Source organism: Aulonocara stuartgranti (genome assembly GCF_965226115.1).
Source record: "Aulonocara stuartgranti genome assembly, chromosome: 11".
In the NCBI taxonomy this organism is placed as follows: domain Eukaryota; kingdom Metazoa; phylum Chordata; class Actinopteri; order Cichliformes; family Cichlidae; genus Aulonocara; species Aulonocara stuartgranti.
In genome coordinates, this window is record NC_138947.1 from 9268669 (window position 1) to 9289818 (window position 21150).

At 41.2% G+C, this 21150-nt stretch overlaps 3 protein-coding genes across 3 annotated transcripts in view; 2 read left to right on the forward strand and 1 right to left on the reverse strand.

Annotated features, from left to right (window-relative positions):
• kmt2bb (lysine (K)-specific methyltransferase 2Bb) overlaps positions 1 to 11318 on the forward strand; it is a 29246-nt gene extending 17928 nt beyond the window's left edge. The window contains 10 exon segments of the mRNA XM_082551935.1: positions 56 to 216; positions 324 to 482; positions 579 to 3612; positions 4386 to 4486; positions 4653 to 4787; positions 4891 to 5143; positions 5668 to 5775; positions 6004 to 6087; positions 8440 to 8569; positions 8688 to 11318. Of these exon segments, the coding sequence (XP_082408061.1) occupies positions 56 to 216; positions 324 to 482; positions 579 to 3612; positions 4386 to 4486; positions 4653 to 4787; positions 4891 to 5143; positions 5668 to 5775; positions 6004 to 6087; positions 8440 to 8569; positions 8688 to 8963 (4441 nt within the window). The 3' untranslated portion in view covers positions 8964 to 11318.
• igflr1 (IGF-like family receptor 1) lies at positions 11309 to 13740 on the reverse strand. Its single transcript, XM_082551929.1, has 7 exons — positions 13292 to 13740; positions 12991 to 13189; positions 12737 to 12764; positions 12453 to 12528; positions 12281 to 12361; positions 11943 to 12035; positions 11309 to 11767 (listed from the first exon to the last, which is right to left on the reverse strand). Exons 1-7 carry the CDS (start codon positions 13392 to 13394, stop codon positions 11442 to 11444), a joined length of 906 nt encoding a protein of 301 aa, XP_082408055.1. The 5' UTR covers positions 13395 to 13740; the 3' UTR covers positions 11309 to 11441.
• A 482-nt stretch (positions 13741 to 14222) lies between these two features.
• kcnj20 (potassium inwardly rectifying channel subfamily J member 20) overlaps positions 14223 to 21150 on the forward strand; it is an 8125-nt gene continuing 1197 nt past the window's right edge. The window contains 3 exon segments of the mRNA XM_082551936.1: positions 14223 to 17198; positions 17970 to 19077; positions 19080 to 19217. Coding sequence (XP_082408062.1) covers positions 17064 to 17198; positions 17970 to 19077; positions 19080 to 19217 — 1381 coding nt within the window. The 5' untranslated portion in view covers positions 14223 to 17063.

A 21150-nucleotide genomic window follows, 5' to 3' on the forward strand; every position in this document is an offset into this window, starting at 1 on the left:
TATATAAAGAAATTATATTTGCAACATTGAATGAATTTCCCTCTTCCATAATAAGGTGTTCTCGGTGGTATTGGAGTACGGTTAACCCATTGCGGCGGTGCAAATACACATGTACAGTCCGAGAGGTCCGGCCAATTGTCCCAGAGAAGCCAGTTGAGGAGATGCCGAACCAGGGAGATAATCACACCATTGCTCACAGCCCCCGTCCAATACCTGGTGTGTTGATTTGTTTGTTTGTTTTGGGGGTTTTCTTTACTTCTGAAAACTAGATTGCCTTAACAAGTGATTCGCTGTATTCATAAATCATTTCTATCACTCTTCAGTATCAAAAACTCAAGACACTTATATATCAGAGTGCCACCCCACAATGGAGGAAACCTCGATTCCAGGTATCCACCCAAAGTCAGATCACGGTGCAAGGCCAAAGATTCCCCAACCCAGGAGACCAGCTGGAGGAATGTCAAGACCTCTGCCTTCCCCAGGTATGATAGAAATTGTAACCTGTTCTTATTTAGAAACATAATAAATAAGCCATCACAGAATGTAAATATAACTGATTATTTCTGTTTTCCTCTTAGGAGTAGCCCAGCCCCACCACATACTGACCATTAGTGATCTAGAAGAGACTCGAGGAGTTCGTCGCCACGGCCCACACTCACAGACAACAGGTCTGCGCAGTCACAGGTCCCCCCCTCCTCTGGGTCCTGTAACTGGACCAGTCACTCTCCGCACTGGAAAAAATTCCCTCCCTACCTCCCCCTTGTTCCCACTTGGTGCAACAGACAGCCTGATAAATTCTACGTCATCCCGCCCAGTTGGAAGTAGAGGTTCTTCCTCTGTACGATCCTCTGGGAATACAGCCCACTGTAACTCGTTATTCTTTCCCCAGTCTCCCTGGCAGGAAGGTGCTGGAAATTTTCCCTCTCAAAGTCTACCCTTCTCTTCACCTGTACAACATTTACCCAGAAGTCGACTGTCGTTTGATCTAAGCCAGTCGGACTCAGTCGAGGTGCCACACAACTTCTTAGCTTCACCAGAGCCAGAGGATGTCTCTCCAGCAAATGGTACATCACCCCAGGAGGACTTGGACCAACAGAAAGATGAAGAAGAGTTTCCCTACAGTTCATTCCACAAGGACCCCAACTTGAGTCTGGGCCAAGAGATGCGGACAGAACTTGAAATTGAAGAAACCCTCTTAAATGAGGGGGTGGCAATGAATTGTGGGGAGCAAATAGTGGTGGAAGGTGATGATCAAGAGGAATTTTGGGGAGCAGCCCAAGAAGTACAGAAGAAGAAGACCCTTGTTGCCAGTTTGCCACGGTCTGCAGCCTCAGCCAGGGATGACCTGGGTAACACATCCTCAGATGAAGATATGGAGCACTATTTTGACTTCTCTCGCACAATAGTCAGCTGCCCGGGATCAAAAGATCACTCGAAGTCTCCATCCTCGCCTTCCTCTCGACCTATGGCTCAACTGGATGGGGTAGATGACGGCACAGAGAGTGATGCAAGTATAGCAACCAGTGATGATGCTCAAAAAGTTAACAGTCAAACTCAGATACAAGCCAAAAAACTAAATGATAAAAATCTTCCTGACTTTGAAACCGCTAGCAGCACACAACCTTCCAAAGAATCATCTGATGATAAGCGAACAGATTCTTCTCCAGTCACGATTTCAGAAGCCACAAAAGATCCCGCTGATGGTTCAACCCAAGATGCACCTAAATCTTTTGATACCAGTCAAACCTCTGAAACCCCTTTAGTAAACCAAGAGCCCATGCTTTCTTCTCCAGTTGATAACATTCTGCCTAACCTAACTACAAATGTGCCTGAAATCCCATATTCAGAGGGGTTATTGCCAGGTTCCAGTTCAGGGTTGTCCTCTGAAACACCTCTTCTTCTTGAGAGATGTGACACTAACCCACAGTTCACCGAAATGCTTCCCGTGCTGCAAGACACACCACTTGAGACCCCCGAACCTTGTAAAGCCCTGAACTCATCACCTGACTGCAGCAGGTTTATATCACCAGCTGAGGGGGCTAGTGTGTTGATGAATGACTTATCATCTACTGCAACAGAGGCCCCAGTAGCAGGTTCTGCTGATAACAGTCAATGCTCTCTGTTGAGTCTTCTTCAGCCTTCCCCTTTAATGTCAACAGATGTACCAAACCCCTCTCAAGGACTAGTAGACCCTCTCCAGATGTATTCTTTGCCTACTTTCAGTCAGCCTCCCTTAACAAGTATTACATTGCAACCAGTGACCGCTGTACAAGAGTCAACAACTTTACCGTCCCTGGAACCTGCTAAACTGACAACTCTTAGTCCCGTTGGAGATATGACACAGACACTACTAAATGTCGTGCCTCAGAATGATCCAAGCTTATCAGCTACTGTTTCTCTACCGGTGTATGCCACACAAACACAGCCACTAGGCTCTACAGCTGTCAGCATTGTTTCCTCCTCTGCAGCAATATCGCCTCTGTCTGGACTGTCAACACACTGTTCAGCTGCTCCCACACAGGTACAAACCACCTCAGCTCCGATGATCCTAAATGGTTACAGTTCTTCTGTCCAGAAGGAAGCTACAGCTGGCCATACAATCTCCATCAATTTCGCTACACCCAGGCCAACTATCGAACCTCAGCAACCAGTGGTACCCCAGGCATTACCGGGTCATGCCATTCTTACTGTGAAGGAGGTGGGAGGTCCAAATGTAGACCCTACACCACATGTACTACTGGTGAACCGCCTTGGGCAGATCTTTGTGAAAAACCCTGAAAGCAACACTTTCCAGCTGCCTACTCCCAACTCCCCATCCTACAACTGTGTCACTCAGATTGCTAGCCTTTTGCAGAGCAACGCACTGTCAGCCACACTAGCTGCAGCTGGTAATATGACTGCACCACCATCTGTGGCCAATGTGACGACAGTACCTCCTCCACTAGTCACGCCTGCAGTTCAGAATCCATCTGCTGTCACACAGCTGCTCACACACAAAAACAATGACACAATGGTAATGTCCAATGTGAAGAAATCAAGAAAAACTTCAAAAACACCAAAAGATGAAACTGCTCCAGATTCAAGAAAACCAAAGAAGAAGAAGGATTCCAGCGCGTCAAAGAAATCTAAGTCCTCCACGGCCTCAGGGCAGCCTGCTCTGCCATCTGAGAATCCTCCCATGAGTCCTGCTGAAAGTGCCCAAGCAATTATTAATCAAGCAATGGCGAGTAACTACACCCCCAAGTGGAGTGGGCTTCGAACAATGAGCCCTTCCTCACTAGTTTTGCCACCCGGCCTGTTAATTGAACCAGATCCTCCAGAGTCACCCCGCTCTCCATCACCACAACCTAAACCAGTTCCCCCACCCCGCCCTCGCACCCATGTCCGCATGAAAAGAGTGTCTTCACTTTCAGACCGCATCGTCACAAAGAAATCTAAGGTTGACTTCCTGCAACCAGAGCCCGTCATCGAGGATGAGGAGCGTCGCAAACCAGCTTTTCCAAGCATCTCCAGCAGGGCCTCAGGAGTCCGAATCAAGACCCCCACAGTGAAAGGAGTACTGAACTTGGACGAGTTAAAAGAGGAGCATCTAAGTGATTCTGATAGCTCAGGGTAAGTTTTTACCTATCTGAATTCATTTTTTTAGCTGCCCTGCTGGTTATTGTGTCAGTGATCATTTAGGCTGACAAAAGAAAGAAAAATTCACGTAGTCAAGCAATTGGTGGCTATTGGCTATTGGTGGTATATGTTTCCATTACTCAACGAATTGATGTCTTTTCGATTTTTAAATACAGTCCACTTCAAAGAAGTTGGAACGTTGTGTAAAATGTAAATAAAGCATTTCAGTGACTTTTAAATTATTTCAGTCCATTGCTTAACTGAAAAAAAGTACAAAGGAGTCATGAAATGTTCATTGTTTTACACAGGCTCATTCTGAATTCTTTGCCACCAGCATGTTTGAAATATCTGGGACAGCAGTGAGTTTATCACTGTGCCGCGTCACCTGTTCTTTGAAGTAGCGTTTGGAAACTGAGACCACATTGCTGTAGTTTTGAAAGTGAAATGTTTTCACAATCTTGCTTGATACCGTATTTCAGCAGCCCAAAGACAAAACCTACAAATCCTGTATACCTTATGCAGTATTTTATTCAGCTTTAAAGGGTGCCTTCGTAGATGTGCAATTTACCCACGCAGTTAGTACTAATGAGGCCTTGTACTATCTCAAATTATGGCTTTCATGGAGTTTGTGGATAATAGGTCTGATGATTGTTCTTCTCTCTCATAGAAAAACAATGATTTTGCGTCAGAGAGCCTGAGAAACAAATATTTATGTATATGAAGTCATTTTTAAAAACAAAATAATTGTTTCCACTTGCTTTTCCCAGATCAGAGCCTTGGAGTTTCATGTCTGTGAGTGAACAAGGCAAACAGCAGGCCTGGGAACCAGTGGGACACAGCACACTGACTGACTGGAAGAAATATTCTGGTATTCTTGAGTTAAAACTGTGTAATTTCAAGAGTTTAAAAATACCAGCCACATTTAATATATCACTGATTAATGAATGGTACCTTTTCGCTTCTGCGTCCTTTAAATGTGTTGAATTGTTTAAGAACAATGTGAAAAAGGAGCTCTACGGATTGTGTTTTGTTAGGCGCTGCTTCTGCCTCAGATGACGAACCACCTCCATCTGATGATGAGGGATGTCCAACGAATAGAGACCAGCCACACTTACGATTCGAGATAACCAGCGATGACGGCTTTAGTGTAGAGGCAGACACCATTGAAGGTAAGGCCAGTGTTACATTTTAAAAAATTAGCATCGTAATGTTCTCGTTTTTTATGCTCATTGCTTTGTGCTAATCCCATCTAATTGTCAACTCTTCCTTCAGTGGCTTGGAAAGCAGTCACAGATGGGGTGCAGGAGGCTCGAGCAATTGCAAGGTTGAGGCCACTGACGTTTCAGTGGCTCAGCGGTCCCCGTATGCTGGGTCTGGTCCATGACGCATTAGTGTTCTTGCTGGAGCAGCTTGAAGGAGCTCACCGTTGCCAGCGCCATAGTTTCCGTTTCTTCAAACAGTTCAGCCAGGAGGATGATCTGCCCGTCAACCCCAGTGGCTGTGCCCGTTCGGAGCTTTACCTTAGGTATGTTTGCCCTTTAGCCTTTTTTCCGTTAGTACCTGCTTGTGACTTGAGGCAGTACAACTCGGCTTGACTCATTTTCCATTACAGTTGAGCAGCACCAATGTGCGTGGGGTTGTTATAGCAACACGCCCGGCCCTCCTGTGACGTCATTTGTATGCAACACAAACGCTACAACAAAGATGGATGTCAAGGCGATGCAATTCCTGCTGCTCAGCCTGTGGCTTTTAATTAGACCACCATGGTGTTGTTTCTGTGCCATTTCCCTCATCGCCGGGTTTCAAAAATGGCGGTTTTGATTTTTGGAAGAAGAATCCAAACTCAGGGTACCAGTACTATCAATTAGGTGGGTGACAGTACCAGGTACTGGTACTGTCACTTCAATTGACAGTACTGGTACTGTCACCTCATGTAAAGCCACCCAGAGTAGGTACTAATGGAAAAGGGTTGTTGGATTCATCCTGGAGAGAGTGAGTCAGAAAGATATAACTCTTCTAGAACTAACAGCAGTTTATTTGCTCCAACAGGAAGTCTACATTTGATATGTTCAACTTCCTGGCTTCTCAGCACAGACAGCTTCCTGACATTGGGCCTTACGACGATGAGGAAGACGAGGTTCTTTTGAAGTCCACGAGGTCAGGCTTTAGTTTATATTTCCTGGATTGTAATGCCATATTAGGACTTTCAAACCGCTTTTCTCTGAAATATGTTGTGCAGCTTCATATTGTAACTGCACACCACTTTTTTTTCAAAACTAAAATATACTTTTTCATAAATATATTGACTATTGTCATTTTTTTTAGTATGTTGCAAAACAGTGGTGTTGAAGTTTTGGGTCAATTAATTTCTGCTCCCTTTATCAGACGAGCCACCAGTTTGGAGTTGCCCATGGCCATGCGCTTCAGACATCTGAAAAAGACTTCCAAGGAGGCAGTAGGAGTGTACAGGCGAGTTACATTTGCAATTCATCATTGCTACATGAAATAGTAAAATGCATTGCTATACGATGCTTAAAATACTCAGTTGACAACATCATAGTTTTAAGGCTTTTAAAGTTCATAGCCTTGGCTGCAAAAGCCACAAATATTTAAAAAAAACCTCAGAATTGGTTTCACTTCTTAATCTTAATGCCAGCATCATGGCATTTAAGTTCCTGTTGCATGTAATGAACTCAGAGCTCTAACTGTGTCATCTTCCATCTCTTTAAAACCAACACAGGATATGACTTGTCTCTCTTTGGAATCTTTTATCATTTTCACACTTTGGTTTGATTCCGAAGAATTGCCTATTTATAAGATTAACAGAGAAAACCAAAGCATTCCCTGTCAAGAGCAGCGTGAGCAGGAGGATTCAAAACTGAAAAAAGCATCCTTCAGTGATGTTCAATGAATATTCAGCATTGAAGTCCAGTTTGTTTTATTTTGTTCCAGTATGGATGACTCTTTAAAACATTTTCTGTTCAGTTTACCTGTCTAAGTTTAATATGTATGACTATTTTTTACAGTGTAGTATAGAATTGTATCTGTGATCATGTTAATGGAAAAACAAGTTGGAGAAAACATTTTAGCCTTTAGCTCTACCAGAGGTTTCTGTATATTAAAAAGGAGTTTTTCTTTCCCCCTGTCACCAAGTGGGGTTTCCTCTCTATTATTGTAGGGTCTTTTCCTTACAATATAAAGCTCTTACCATCCTGTGGTGATGAGAACCACATGACTTAAATGGCATTAGCTTTCATAAAACAAGGGTGATACATAGATAGTCATTTGAATGCAAGTAACAGCTCTTTGGCAGTAATGTGTCATTATTGCTAGCCAGACAACAGAGTCACACAAAACCATTATTCCACACAATGAATCATAGCTAGCATACATGCACAACAATTCTGCTTTTGCTAACAGCTGTTCAAACATCTGTTTCATGTTAATCCTAGTGAGGCTGAAGAAAAAGCAGCTGTTGGGAAATGAAACAGTGCCTTGGCCAGACATTACGGAGACAGCCTGTTCAACGAGAGCTTTTTTAAAAAACTACAAAAACATTCCCACTCTTTGTTTATACTTTGGCTGCATTTAACACGTTTTGCAAGTACTTCTGCAAGACATTGGCTGCACTGTGACCTCACTCAATTTCTAAGAAAGAAGGTCTTGTTAAACAGAAAACTTTTTTTTCACTGCACAATACAGCTTTGTCACTCTGCAATGTCACTGCTACCCAGGAAGCACAAAAGGAGAAGTGGTGGGGGTGGGGGCAATCCTGAGAAAAGTGTCAAAATCTAGTGACAAAGAGCATGTAGGGTAGAGCAGGGCGATATGACCAAAAATATTTATCACGATATACATTAGAAAATTTGCGATAACAATAACATATCCTCAGCATAACCATGTATAATATCCACAGAGGTTATACACACACAATACGGTAATATTATGTTAAAGTACAGTACGTATCACTCCACGAGGCTCCTGACTATGATAGCCGTAATGCTCCGACAATCCATCAAGCGGTGCGGATTCGTAGCTCAGCAAAGTCGTACTAAAACATTTGATAGATTTTCGAGCGCCGTGTAGCACATAAAATCGTTTCGAGGTCAGTAAACACAACCAGAATTCATACATAAGGCACACGGGGTTATAAGGGGCACTGTTGATTTTTAGAAAGATCAAAGGATTGATTTTAAGTGTACCGTATTTTCCAAAAATATGGGATTTTTTTGGGAATCAAACGAAGTGTGGAAATGATAAGATTCCAAAGAGAGACAAGTCATATCCTGTGTTGGTTTTAAAGAGACACACGATGAAACAATGAGATGTCTGAGTTCATCACATGCAACAGGAACTTGCCTCCGGTGCATCCACTGGAGTTTGAATTTGTGTGAATGTTAGATAGAAAGTACTTAAGTAGACAAAGCATAGAGAAAAGTGCTTGTAAGAATGTATGTGAATTGGTGAATGAGGCACATAATGTGCTTTGAGTGCTTGAGTAGCAAAAGCTATATAAGAGCTGGTCCATTTACCATTTATATTAAAATAAGACAAAAAAAAACCCCAATAAAATGAAAAAACATCAAAGTGGCTGAATTTGGGTATATATTTTGGGTATAGCCCTAGCTCCTGTATTTACCATGTTAGTGCTTGTGTGCCAACATTCATGCAAAGGTAAAAGATTGTAAACTAAAAAAGGGGACACATTAAAGTTTGGCCTGTATCAGCAATATAATATACAAATGTGTTATTGTATAGATTTTTTTAAATATCTTCCTATTGCTTTACAATCAGTTTTCATCTTGATAACACTTCCTGTAGGTCTGCTATCCACGGCCGTGGTCTTTTCTGCAAGAGGAACATTGAAGCAGGAGAGATGGTTATCGAATACGCGGGCATCGTCATTCGCTCCGTGCTCACTGATAAAAGGGAGAAGTACTATGATGGGAAGGTTTGTGCATCTTCATCATTGTCATTCTAGTTTTGGTCAGGTATTTCATAGCAACTGGCGGTTCATGCTGAGAGATTTCATGAAAAACACCAACAGGTTTCATTTCTGCTCCCTGCAGGGTATCGGTTGTTACATGTTCCGCATCGATGACTTCGACGTAGTGGATGCGACTATGCATGGCAACGCGGCGAGGTTTATCAACCACTCATGTGAACCTAACTGCTACTCTCGAGTGATCAACGTGGAAGGTCGGAAGCACATCGTCATCTTCGCTCTTAGGAAAATCTACAGGGGGGAGGAGCTCACCTACGACTACAAGTTCCCCATCGAAGACGCCAGCAACAAACTCAACTGTAACTGTGGGGCCCGGAGATGTCGTCGTTTCCTCAACTAAGAAATCTCTTGGATACAAAAAGGGGGAGGATCCTGTTTACTAGTAAGCCTTAAATTGTGGTGACACTGGATTGGGGCTTGAGGAGGCTGCGGTCAGTCTGCCCAGCAGGGGGATTAAGCCACTATGAGACTGGCCAGAAACATGGCTAGTGAGAAGTGAGGACATTTTTTGGTTTTTTTTGTTTTTGGGGGGGGGGGTCAAGCGGAAGAGGATGAGAACCAGCACAAAAAACAAACTTTGCAGAGTTTCTTGCCTCACAGTGTACTAAAAGGTATGGCTCCCCGAATAATGTAATTGCAGCTGTAATTAAATCAGAGGAAGTAGTTTTGGGTGCTCGTGACAACTGGAGATTTCAAAGTGTGGAGAGTTTCTGGATTTGAGCAGATAACCTCAGATCAAGCCTTATCTGTCACATTACATTACAGCTCCATCCCTGTAGTTGTGAAGTCAGTTCTCAAGCCATACATCACCCAGACCTTTATTTGTACGATTCAGTACTTCTTATGTTAACGCTTTCCCTTTTTTTTTCCTTTTTCTGTCTTTTTTGTGAATAACAGAAAATCAAAACAAAAACATGGTGCTAAGCTTTTTAAAAGCTTTGTCTTTAAGTTGGACTAAGATGTCTTGCGAATCAGGAATTGTTTAGCTCTTTCTTTACCCTGCTGAGATCTTAAATTTATGCACTCTTATAAGTCCTCCTGTTGTTATCTTTAAAATCTCACATTCAAAACCTGCTATTCGTCACCCACTTTCTTCCTGTCTTGAGTGTAAAATTAGTGTCTGGTTTCAGAGCAGAAAAACAGTGTCATAGAAACGTCCTCTTGGTATTTTTTTTTTCTTTCTTTCTTTGGTTGTTTTTTTTTTTCATGTAAAGTGTATGTAGCAAAACACTACCCAAGCCAAAATTGAAGATTTCCTTCCTTTTTCTTTCTTTCTTTCTTTTTTTAAAAATATATATATTTTAATACTCTCATGGCAGATGCTCATCGTTACCTATTGCAATAAGACTTCGCTGCCCTGCAGTTGCACATAATTACCCATCAAACATCCAAATTATCTTCATCTTCGTGAAATCTTCTGCAGTTTCTCTTGATCAGGGAGGGCACTGGTGTAAGGCATTGCTACTGAGCATGTACATTGAGCTCCTGCACCGCGATGGTCGAGAAGACAGTGTAGGTGCGTGACTTTTCTAGGTATTGCTGCCTTTAAAATAATGATTGTTGTAGGTGGATGTTCAGTGGTGTCATTGGTGAGGCTAATTGAATTCACACACTGTTCAAATTGGTAGTTATATTTATTCATGTTTTGATTTCTATTTTAAATGGTTAAAGGTTGTGCTTTGTATAAATTGGTGGCGGTCTAGTGAACCCCCCCTTCCCCTTTCCCCTTTCCCATATGTATGCTTTGTTTACACATCATGTCTTTTGTTTCACTAACTTACTTGAATTTTTTTTCTCTCTTTGGGGCAGTTGTGGTGTGCGATTAAGCCTTTATGACAGATTGTTCTAAAGCAGGTATTTTTAAAGAATCTTTATTTTATTTTACTTTTATTTTTTTTTTATGTAGATTACTGATGGTCTTAGAATCAGCCACAGGAGTAAAGTGAGCACTGTTTGCCTACTCAAGCCCATAATTATGTTTTCCAAAATTATGTCATGTTTTGTCTTTTATCACCCACCCACCCCTCCCCCCACCTTGCATGTCCAATCACTGGGATGGAGCCCAGGTTAACTTGTGTCAATCACCTAGCTGATAACAAGAGCAGAGTCACTCCCAACTCCTTGCAAGGATTCTACCTCAGCTGTTTAGACAGATGTTTGGGAATACTGATGCAAAAAGAGAGGATGATGATTAAAAAAAAATAGCTTGGTTTTAATATCCAGGTGTGTGTGTGTGTGTGTGTGTGTGTGTGTGTGTGTGTGTGTGTGTGTGTGTGTGTGTGTGTGTGTGTGTGTGTGTGTGTGTGTGTGTGTGTGTGTATTTGGAAATGTTTGTCATTTCTATGTATGTGTGCGTGCGTGCGTGCCATGAAGGATGCAAGGCACTAGTCAAAACCTGAAGTTATCATGACCATCTCGCCCAGAATCTGTTAAGAAAGCTGTATGTTCTATATACACATATATATAAATATACATATAAATATATATATAGTAGGGTTATTTTAACGTAAGTGTAAAAGACATCAAAATGAGAAAATATGTGCTCTTTAAATTTACGTCTTTGTTACCATGTACAAATAAACCCTGAGTTTGTAAATATTTGTATACATATTTCTAAACCTGTTTAATTTTTCTATGCACTTTTTTTATTTATAATGTTATTTGCTTAATAAAGATGTTAAGATGTTTGATGAAATGACTGAGTGAATGATTTTATTTGCATAGGTCAATAGTATTATAAAGGCAACAACAATTGGAAACAGATTAACATTTAAAAAAAACATTACTCAGCCTTTTTGGGAGTTGGGCTAAACAGTCGCTACACTTCAGTCTTATTTGTTTTAAGTTTTGCAAGAGCAGCTATGGCGTCATTACGCTCCATTTGTTTGAGCAGTTTAGCCAGGTGCCCTACAGTCCAGTCGGGGTTCTTGCAGGTCACCCCCTCCAGCACAGCTTTTAGGGGGCTTTTGCTGTCCTTCATAGAGTAGGTGTAAGTAATCCAGGTGGAGGGGAAGGCGCAGTGCGACGCCAGATGTTTTGTGCTCTTTCTTACATGGCTCTCTGGATCCAGCAAAATCACCAGCTCTTCCAAAACATCCAAGTTGTCCAGCACGGTCTGTAGAGGTGCAGACAGGATGTCTGCACCTGCATTTTGAAAGGGGAAAAAGAGCATCAATGAATGATGTCAGTAGGTTAATGAAACAGACTTTCATTCGTCAACAGGAACACAAAATGGCAGTTTCCGCCCACTTTTATCCCTCACTAGACAGTGGTTTGGATAGGCGTTGTATATTTTGAGATAACATTAAGTTCGACTCACAAAGTATGTCCTCTACGTCACTGCCATTAGATGAACCTGTCAGGGGGGCGAATCCGTCATTTATATATGAGGGTTGCCTGCAAAAAGCCTTTGCTGTTTACATAAGGCAGAGGAGAGAGAGTGTCAGAATCATATTCACCAGCTTGAAGCTAGAGGGTATTTTAAAGTTATTTTAAAATAACCCTACTATATTGGTTGTAAAATTACATTCTGTAACATTTTATGGCAACTTCTCTTTATAAACCCAGTGGTCAGCTTTTATGTCGTTTCTTAAGTTCCCAAGACCTTGATGTGTGCACATCTGTTTATCTTCGATCGTCTAGTTTCGGTATACATACCTCTTTTCCGTTTAAGACCAAACACATAAGCAGACAAGGCAACGAGCACAATGGAAATTAAAATGGCTAATGGTACTGCCCCTGCAGACACAGGAAAAAGTCAAGGTTACATTTAAATGTAACTGTCAAGAAAGGTGTCTCAGGTGTACAGTGAAGTGCACGCGTAACTTACAGGCTGCCCTTGACACATTGTGAGAACGTGATGGTGGTGAGGTTGGTGTCAAGTTAGGTCCTTGATATGCCAGAGTCTGGAATGAAAACAGAATGGATGTTTTGGCTGTTGCTGATGAGGAAGAAACTCCTTCTTAACCAGCTCTCCACAAATATCTTCTGTTGCTTCTTTCTGTTGTGTTTCATATTTTTAGTACCACTACTGCCACAGACAGGCAACCCCTATATATTTATTTATTACTGGTAAAATTTACAATTTACACTAAATGCAAAAAGCCTACTCACTGTGACAGGGAAATCTGTTGTCGGGATTCTGCAGAAAAACAGAAAAGGGGTGGGGAGGAATGAAAGTCTGTAGATAAAACAGCGAGAGTTTTAAGAGGAAAGCGCTCTTATTGTGCCTGCTTATTAAGCCGTAAAAGAGATAGTGAAACACACACACACACACACTTTGATGAAAATCCCCTGCGGTTCAGAGAGACCATCACATCCCCTCAGCTGTTTACCTGTTTCTCACAGTGATGTGCTTGTTGTCTTACCTTTGCGTAACAGGCACCTTGCCGCAAACGGTGTCAGCTGTTGTGTTGCAAGGTTTCTCAGTCTGAAACGGACACAGGCTACAGAGTGTGCAGTGGAAGCTGCTGCCATTGTTAAAAGTGTTTGTCTTGCACGGTTTTGTTGGTGCCTCGTGTCGCCCTCCGTCATCATCAAACCCACAGTTGGGGGTAATTTCATGACCTACATGAATAATAATATAATATAATATAATATAATATAATATAATATAATATAATATAATATAATATAATATAATATAATATAATATAATATTTAACCTACCTGGCTTTATAGGGGTTTTCGCACACGGGATGCATGTTTGTTGCGCCTTATCCCAGATGGTTGTTAGATCGTGGCATTTTACTGAGTGTCCAGTGTTACTCATCGTTACTGAACTGAGCTTTAGAGCAAAGATTCTGTCTCTATAACAGCCCCATAGCACCACCCCTTCTTCTACATAAGTGCGGTTAGAGTTCCGTAGTACATGTCATCGTTTCTTCTTTCTCGCTGACCCAAATGTTCTGATATGCTTTTGTTTGTTTGTTTGTTCTTTTAATGAAAGCTGGTCAAATGTTAGACCAGTTTAATATGCAAGCAAGGGACAAATCATACAAACTATTTCGGAGCGAAATCGAAATATTTAAACTCACTCCGTTATTGGGCTATAAAGTGACGGTGTAGAGCAAGCCTATTCAAATGGCGACCCGCGGGCCAAATGCGGCCCAGAAGCAACCTGGGAGTGGCCCTGCCCGTGGTCCTGGCAGAAACACAGAGAAAACGCAAAAAATTAATTCATTAATTAATTTTTAAAAAATTAAAAATTCCTACAGCGTAGTGTAGACTGTGAATGCAACACTCCTAGTAGCCTAGCAATATTTAACCCACAATGCACCGTGATGTAAACATATTAAACAATCATCGTAATATATGATGCAACAACAGCATGTCTTTCTCACTCCAAAAGCGCAAAATTGACAATGAAAACTGTCGGTTTAACCCTGCCTGGACTGACAAATACTTATTCATTTTACCGAGTTTAATAATCTTACAACCGGAGTTGTACGACCATGGTGAGGGTCCTGTACAGCCCAAGAGAGAGCTGCAGCATCTTCCCTTCGTGTTTGCTTCTTGGCGAAGAAGAAAAGGCCTTTCACAGATTCTGAAACAGTGAAATACTGCATGCTGGCCGTGGTGGATGCGGTGAAAAGTGAGTGTGACATCTGCTATTAAAAACGTACCCCTGTAGGACAGTTCAAATATTCGTAGAGTTGAAGCTCTGGCGTCAGACGAGTTTGAAATGCTGTTAGATGACCTGAAGAAAACTGATGTAATGTCTATAGCAGGAGATCACAGACAGAACTGATAATGCACAGTTGTGCGTATATGTCCGTTTTTTGGATGGGAAATTGCTCGGCTTAGAGGGACACACAGCTGGCGAAATAATGTTTGAGAAGATTTAAGCTCTTTTTGAGGAAAATGGTCTGGATATGAAGCGTGTCTGTATACTTGTGACGGATGGGGCTCCATCCATGGCAGGAAAAGCGAGTGGTCAGCGAAATATTTATTTTAATTTGAAAAGGAATTATCAAAATGTTTTTTGTTATTATTATTATTATTATTTCAAATGTGCAAAAAATAGTTTAGTTATAGCTCCCTTTTTTTCAACGGACCTTTTGGTGTGGATTTGTGAGAGGTCACCAGATTTACAGGGGAAAAGGAATAAAAAAAAATACTTGTTTTTCAATACAGTTGTGTGGGTTTGAAATTGATCATGATCTGCTGCTTACTGGCTTCAAAAAAAATAAATAAAAAATCTGGCCCAGATAAATTCCTCGGTTTGAAAATCTGGCCCAACTAACTTCGTAGTTGAATAGCCATGGTGTAGAGTTTAAAATGCCCTTACCCTTTACTGAGGCAAAGTAAAGGTAGGGGAGTTGTTTTCTTAGGGGGTCGCCTGTCTGCGTGTTTGCTTTGGAACCGATATCACGGATGCGCCTCCCTTCCTCCCTTTGTGAGACAAAGCAGGTGGTGTACTAATCTGACTGGAGTACCCTGGCCAGGGATGAGTCAGTGGGGAGAGAAAAAAAAAAACATTTTAAGGAATTTTTTATACAAGGTCAGATGACTTTCACAACTGCTGACAGCCAAATGACTACCTTTGTGTGTTGCAATGGTAAGTGACTTGTCACGGTGTGACATGTAACTCACTTGTGTGAGCAGTGGCGGTCCTAGCCTGTTTGGCGCCCCGGGCGAACACTCCCTCTGGCGCCCCCCCACACACACAAAACATATTAAGGATTGTACATTAACATAAAACTGTTGTCAGAACCATACTGAATTTCACCAGAGACACAAACACACATATGAAGAGAGTATGCATTGTATGCAAACGGCTACCAAACACCCATCATAATTCGTCATACAATGAGAACAGGACAAATCAACAATTGACACTGACTAATTAATATTAAAATCTGTAACATAATGTATTGTTTGGAGTTTAGTCTGTTACTGTTACTGTTTTTTACCATTTCTCTTTGGAGCAACTGTAACCCACATTATTTCCTTAGGGATTAATGAAGTATTCTGATTCTTTCAGGATACCTGCCATTATCCAATGACACATCTGCTTACCTGCATCTTTTGCTCGTTTCTCCTCCTCTTCTTTTCTCTTTTTTCTAAACTGAGCACCTGGCTTTGAACTTTTCTTGTCCATCTTCCATTGATTTTAATTTTGCACTCCAGTATGAACACAAATCCCCCAACTCGAGGATCACCACAACATAACCTAATAGACCTACACCTAGTTCACAGATTCACTTTCTCTAGGGTGCATTTCTGGGATTTCACACAAGCCAGGATTCAGATCATGAATACATAATGGGCTTGGATTTACATCATTATGAATGAAATGTGCTCTATCTGGAAGCAGCCGGCCTCCCTCCCCTGTCGACAGGTTGTGTGTGAGATCATCAAACTGTAAATTATAAATTTTAAATTGTTATTGATCCCTTTACCCCGAGTCCTAAAGTGTGTATTTATTTTCTTACTCTTCTTATATTTGTTGTTTGTTTACTTGCACTGCTGTAACTGGAGCCTCGTCGTCTCGTCTCTCTATATACTGGACTGTATGTAGCGGAGATGACAATAAAGTTTACTTTGACTTCAGCAGCGCGCAGGGGCACCGAGGGCTCTCGCGCTCACTTTTCGCGTATAGAATTTCGAAAAAACATCGGTGCAAATTATAAGTCTGTCTCATAAGGTCTCGTGTTTTCGTGTTTGTTGGTTTGTTTTTATTTTGTTTTATTTTTTGAGTTGGTTATTAGATGCTGCTCCAGCCAGCCACAGAATCCCCCGCCGCCCTGGTAACTTAATATATATAATATATATATAACTTAATATATATATATTAAGTTATATATAAAGGAGGTCACATAGGCCTATAGGCCTATGTGACCTCCGGCACATTTCCAAACTTTCTGTCGCGTTAGTCATTTTTAGATTTTTAGCCTTTTTAGGATTATTTGAACTAGACAGTAGCTGAGTCCACTCTACCCTACTCTGCAGAAGGCTGAGACAGCATGATTAGGCTTAGTCCAGCTTATCTAGCTAATGCTTTCTGTTTGAGTGTGTTTTGCTCGTCAGTGTTCCTTTTTTTTCTTTAGAAACATTGCTTTAAAGGGAAATGCTTTGAATCTGGCCGCCACAGAGTGACTCAGAGAATAGCTCATTCTGGAAGTAAGCACTGGATTAATTTACTCTGTGAGTCATCCAGAAATACCTCGGAATTTTATTGCCAGTCACGATGGTGCTAGCAAGAATAATAGTGTTAACTCTATTATTGCATGTTTAAAAGTTCAAACCCTGTTGAAAATCTGGTCTTTTGTTCTAGTATTTACAATCAATGGGAAGACTTTGCACTCGATCACAATTATCTGCTGCAAGTGTTTTTTGCTTTTGGATTTCTTTGATGTGATCTACTGGAAGAAAAGACTATAATCTGAAGAGGACATGCTGTCCTGGCTCCAAGTTAACATAAATTAGTAGGGTAGCCATGGGACCTCCCACAACCACCCAGAATGAGACGAGGGGACGGCGAACATCTATGCCCTGTCAATGGAAATCTGTCATGGTTGTCCATTCCACACCTTCGGGGGACGAGGTTAGGTGCAAGAGTTATTCAATAAATTTAAGACAGTGAGTTTTGTTTTCCAAACTTTTTCCCCCCAAATGTCTTTATAAAGTCAAACCTGAAAGTTTTGTGATAAAAAAAATCTTACAAGTTGGTCACACACAGTCTTTTCCAGTCTGCCCTTGTGTGATAATATTATGAATGTGACATTTTTCTGAGCACTTACTCCCAGAACAAAATAGTCTTTGACCAATCAACCGTATTCTTATTTTGACTAAGTCCTGATGTGGCCTTTCCAATGATGTCTCATGTGTTTGGGTGGTCTCTTTTAGCCCCAGTGAGGCAGGGAATCACAAAAGTTAGTTAAACTGAAAGTTTTTTCTCAGTTCTCAGGAGACCATATTTACATTATCCCTGTACTTGTGGGCTGTATTACGAAGTACTGATTTAATAGGGTGATTCATATTTTGATTTCCAAAAAAAAGGACACTTGGCCCAGTCATGAAGAACTTTAATAATACTGTTTGCTTAAAGAAAACGTTAACATATTTAAACAATGCCTTCTCTGTGCGGTTAATGAATGGTGAAATAAAAAATGTCATGTAAGCTTTTAGTCAACAAAAGTCACTAAAAGCTAAGTCAACAAGTTCAAAAAAATGTTTGCTCCCCCAAGATTTACCATGTAGCTGCTTTTCCTCCTGTGTTTTTCCCACCATTCAGCCATGACCTAATTTAGCCTCAGTGAAGCTGGAGTCTATCCCAGTGAACTGAAATGACCTTCATGAATTTGCAAGCACACCAAAAATGCACTTTTCTTTCCCCTTCCAGCCAGATACAGACATGATGCTTCCTCTCCCAGATATCATGCTAGGGACTTTTTCTGACCTTAAAACAGCAAGGCAACGCCACAAAAGCACAACAGACTTTCCTCACCAAAGCAACATTTCTTTGCTTCCCTCTTATACTCATTGTCTTATAGATAGAGAACAAGACCTCTTGCGTCGTTGCTCACTCGGGGAGACCAAGAGTCTTTCACGCTACCCTCGCCATGCCCTCAGCGTGCCTGAAATCGGCTGCATTAGTCCCCTTCATGTCATTACCCACAGTCCGCTCCACAGCACGTCGCTCTCACCGGCAAAAAGCAACATATCCAGCCCTGCTAGAGAGATGGAGAAGCTTGCAAAGGCCAGGAGTAAACTTCTAGAGAGTGAAAGTAACCAAACCCCTACCATCACTCCAGAAACAAGAGAACAACTTCGCTATGTCGCCAAAGATGGAAAGTGCCGAGTCAACCTTTGTCATATTTCAGAAAGGGGCCGTTTCCTGTCTGATATCTTTACTTCTTTTGTGGACCTCCAGTACAGATGGTTCTTATTTGTCTTCATGATGTGCTACATTGTCACCTGGTTTTTCTTTGCTGTGCTCTACTTCTTGAATGCTTTCTTTAGAGGTGACCTAGAAAAGGAGAAGCCACTCACCACCCCTGAAGAAAACCTCATAGACCACGCACCCTGCTATTTGGGTGTAGATGATTTTATCTCTGCTCTTCTTTTCTCAGTGGAGACACAGCGCACCATTGGTTATGTATCAATGGTGTCTCCCAGCACAGTGTCTCCCAGCTGCCACGAGGGCGTGGTGCTGGTCATGACGCAATGCATTGTTGGGTCCATGATAGATGCTCTCATGGTAGGCTGCATGTTTGTTAAAATATCCCGACCCAAGAAGCAAGCGGAGACACTTCTTTTTAGTCGCACTTGTGTCATTGCTAACCGGGATGACCAGCTCTGCTTGATGTTCCGCCTGGGAGACCTCAGAGAAAGTCACATGGTGGACGCAAAGGTTCGTGCAAAGTTAATCAAGTCCCGGCAAACAGCAGAGGGAGAGTTCTTGCCTCTCGAGCAGACAGAGATTAACCTTGGTTATGAAACTGGCTCAGACGACTTTTCCTGGTGGAGCCTCAAGTCATTCGGCACAATATTGACTGCGACAGTCCGCTGTGGGAGCTGGGTCCAGAGCAACTCAGAAGACAGCAGTTTGAGATCATCGTTATTTTAGAAGGAATTGTTGAGGCCACAGGTGAGTAATTGACATTCAAAAAGAAACTACTCGTACCTCCAAAAGTCTCATTTTAATATAAAACAACTGCAAAAAACTTTACTTTGACTTTGTTTTTGAGAATAAGATGGGTTTTTTTTTGCAAGAATGTCATAGGAGGTGAGAGAAAGCATGTTCAGTGAGAGGAAGCATGGGATTTCCACATAAAAGCTGTGCAAGTACAGAGAAATGATTAAAACTCCATCCAGAGCAACCCTCTCAATCTGAGGCTGCAGTGCTAACCATTTACCCCTGCACTGCCAGTTAGTAGCCTCATTAATAATAGTTTTCAAGAATTAGGAAACTGGGATGCAATATTCTCTCAGTCATTGATTTTTTCCCTTCACTGTAGGGCTACAGAAGAAGGATTTTTTTTGTGGACCAGACATTTAATGATTGCCAAAAAAACCACACCTGAAAAAATCTCACCCACCACTTTCTCTGGAAGAGGGCTTGGTAAAATTCTGTAATACTTGAACTTGGCTATAACTAAGGTTTATGCTCATTATTTACAGCTGTTGACTACACCCAACCCCATGGTTCTCATGCAGTCATTACAGTTCAGTTTTACCCTGCTCTTTTGCTGTGTATTCACATACTGTGTGCACTCTTTGACACACAGAAACCTTGGATACCCCTACGATTTTGCAGACACAGCCTAGAATGTTGCTGCAGAAACTTCAGGGGCCCATGTGAGGGTTATTTGCGATAGTGTTCGTTTCCTCCTCCTCTGGAAGTTAAACACTTGCAGATGTTTCTTATTCTTTGTTTACTGTTTCTCCACAAAAATGTCCTTGGTGCTGGCTGCACAGTTGTTATTGAATGTGGATAATCAGGTCAAATAGATAAATGTTATAATGTTTAAAGAACTCTTCATTTGGGTCATGGTTTGCTGTGTATAAATAGTTAAGAGTTAGTAAGTATTAAGAAGGTTTATTTATAGGTTAAAAGGTTTTTAAAAAGCAATTTCCACTGAAACAGCAACAACAAGCTTTCCCTTATTTAATTTCCAGCCTTCTGAGCTGTAAAAGCACACCGAGGTTGAGTGTCACAAAAGATAACAGACTTTGATGAAGCATCTGATGAGTAAACTGTGCAATTCCCTAAAACTATGATTGTTTATCAAGAGCAAGTCTGTCTGCCAAGTTCTAAATCTTGGAATATTTATATTTATGAGAAGGCCAACAAGTCATTCAGTTTCCTGGGTAAATGATGGGAAAACTGTCTTTCCACAATGCAGTCAGAATGTAAATATTTAACAGCTTATTTGGCATCTTTTTGGTATGGAAAGCAGGAAAACAAACCTTGCAGAAGGTTTTTTATAGAAAAAAAAAATCACATATCTACATCTGAGTTTCCTTTCCCATGTAGTGCTCAAGCTCAACTGCATCATTCTGAAACTATTAGAGTGGTGACAATATCTGGTATTGTCACCACAGATGTTTTTTAGGCTTTTTAAAAAACAAAAAAAGTTTTATTTCTATTGGTTTTTTTGAAACCCTTTTTTTTCTTCTTAATTTTAGACTTTCCGTTGTGGAAAAAAGTGAAAAATAACACACCAAAAACCCAAACTTCTGATACTGCTTTTTTTTGACGTGGTTCCTAAAGATTCTAGATAGTTTTCTTGCAGCAAATTATGACCTTGTGGTTTGTTTCATACATTCTTCAGCAACTGTGAAAAATAAAGTGCCCGCTCTTTTTATATACTAGTCCATAATAAAAATCAATCAATTAAGACGAATAACAACAGACACATATCACATGGTATCATGCTGTGTCATTGTTTATTTAACAAAAACTGAAGCAAAATCTAGAAGCAGTGTGTGAAAAATTGAAGCTAGGACTGCAGGTACGTGTTTAAACACAGCTCTTGCAGAGCTCAAGCACAACATTTCAAACATGTTAAGGTCCAGAC

Excerpts from the sequence above, each read along its gene's own strand:
- igflr1 (XM_082551929.1), bottom strand. The coding sequence starts at position 13,394 with ATGAGTAACACTGGACACTCAGTAAAATGCCACGATCTAACAACCATC. Across the intron at positions 12,765-12,990 it reads AAGGTGCCTGTTACGCAAAG|AATCCCGACAACAGATTTCC; the intron begins GTAAGACAACAA and ends GTTTTTCTGCAG. Across the intron at positions 12,529-12,736 it reads CAACAGATTTCCCTGTCACA|ACTCTGGCATATCAAGGACC; the intron begins GTGAGTAGGCTT and ends TTTTCATTCCAG.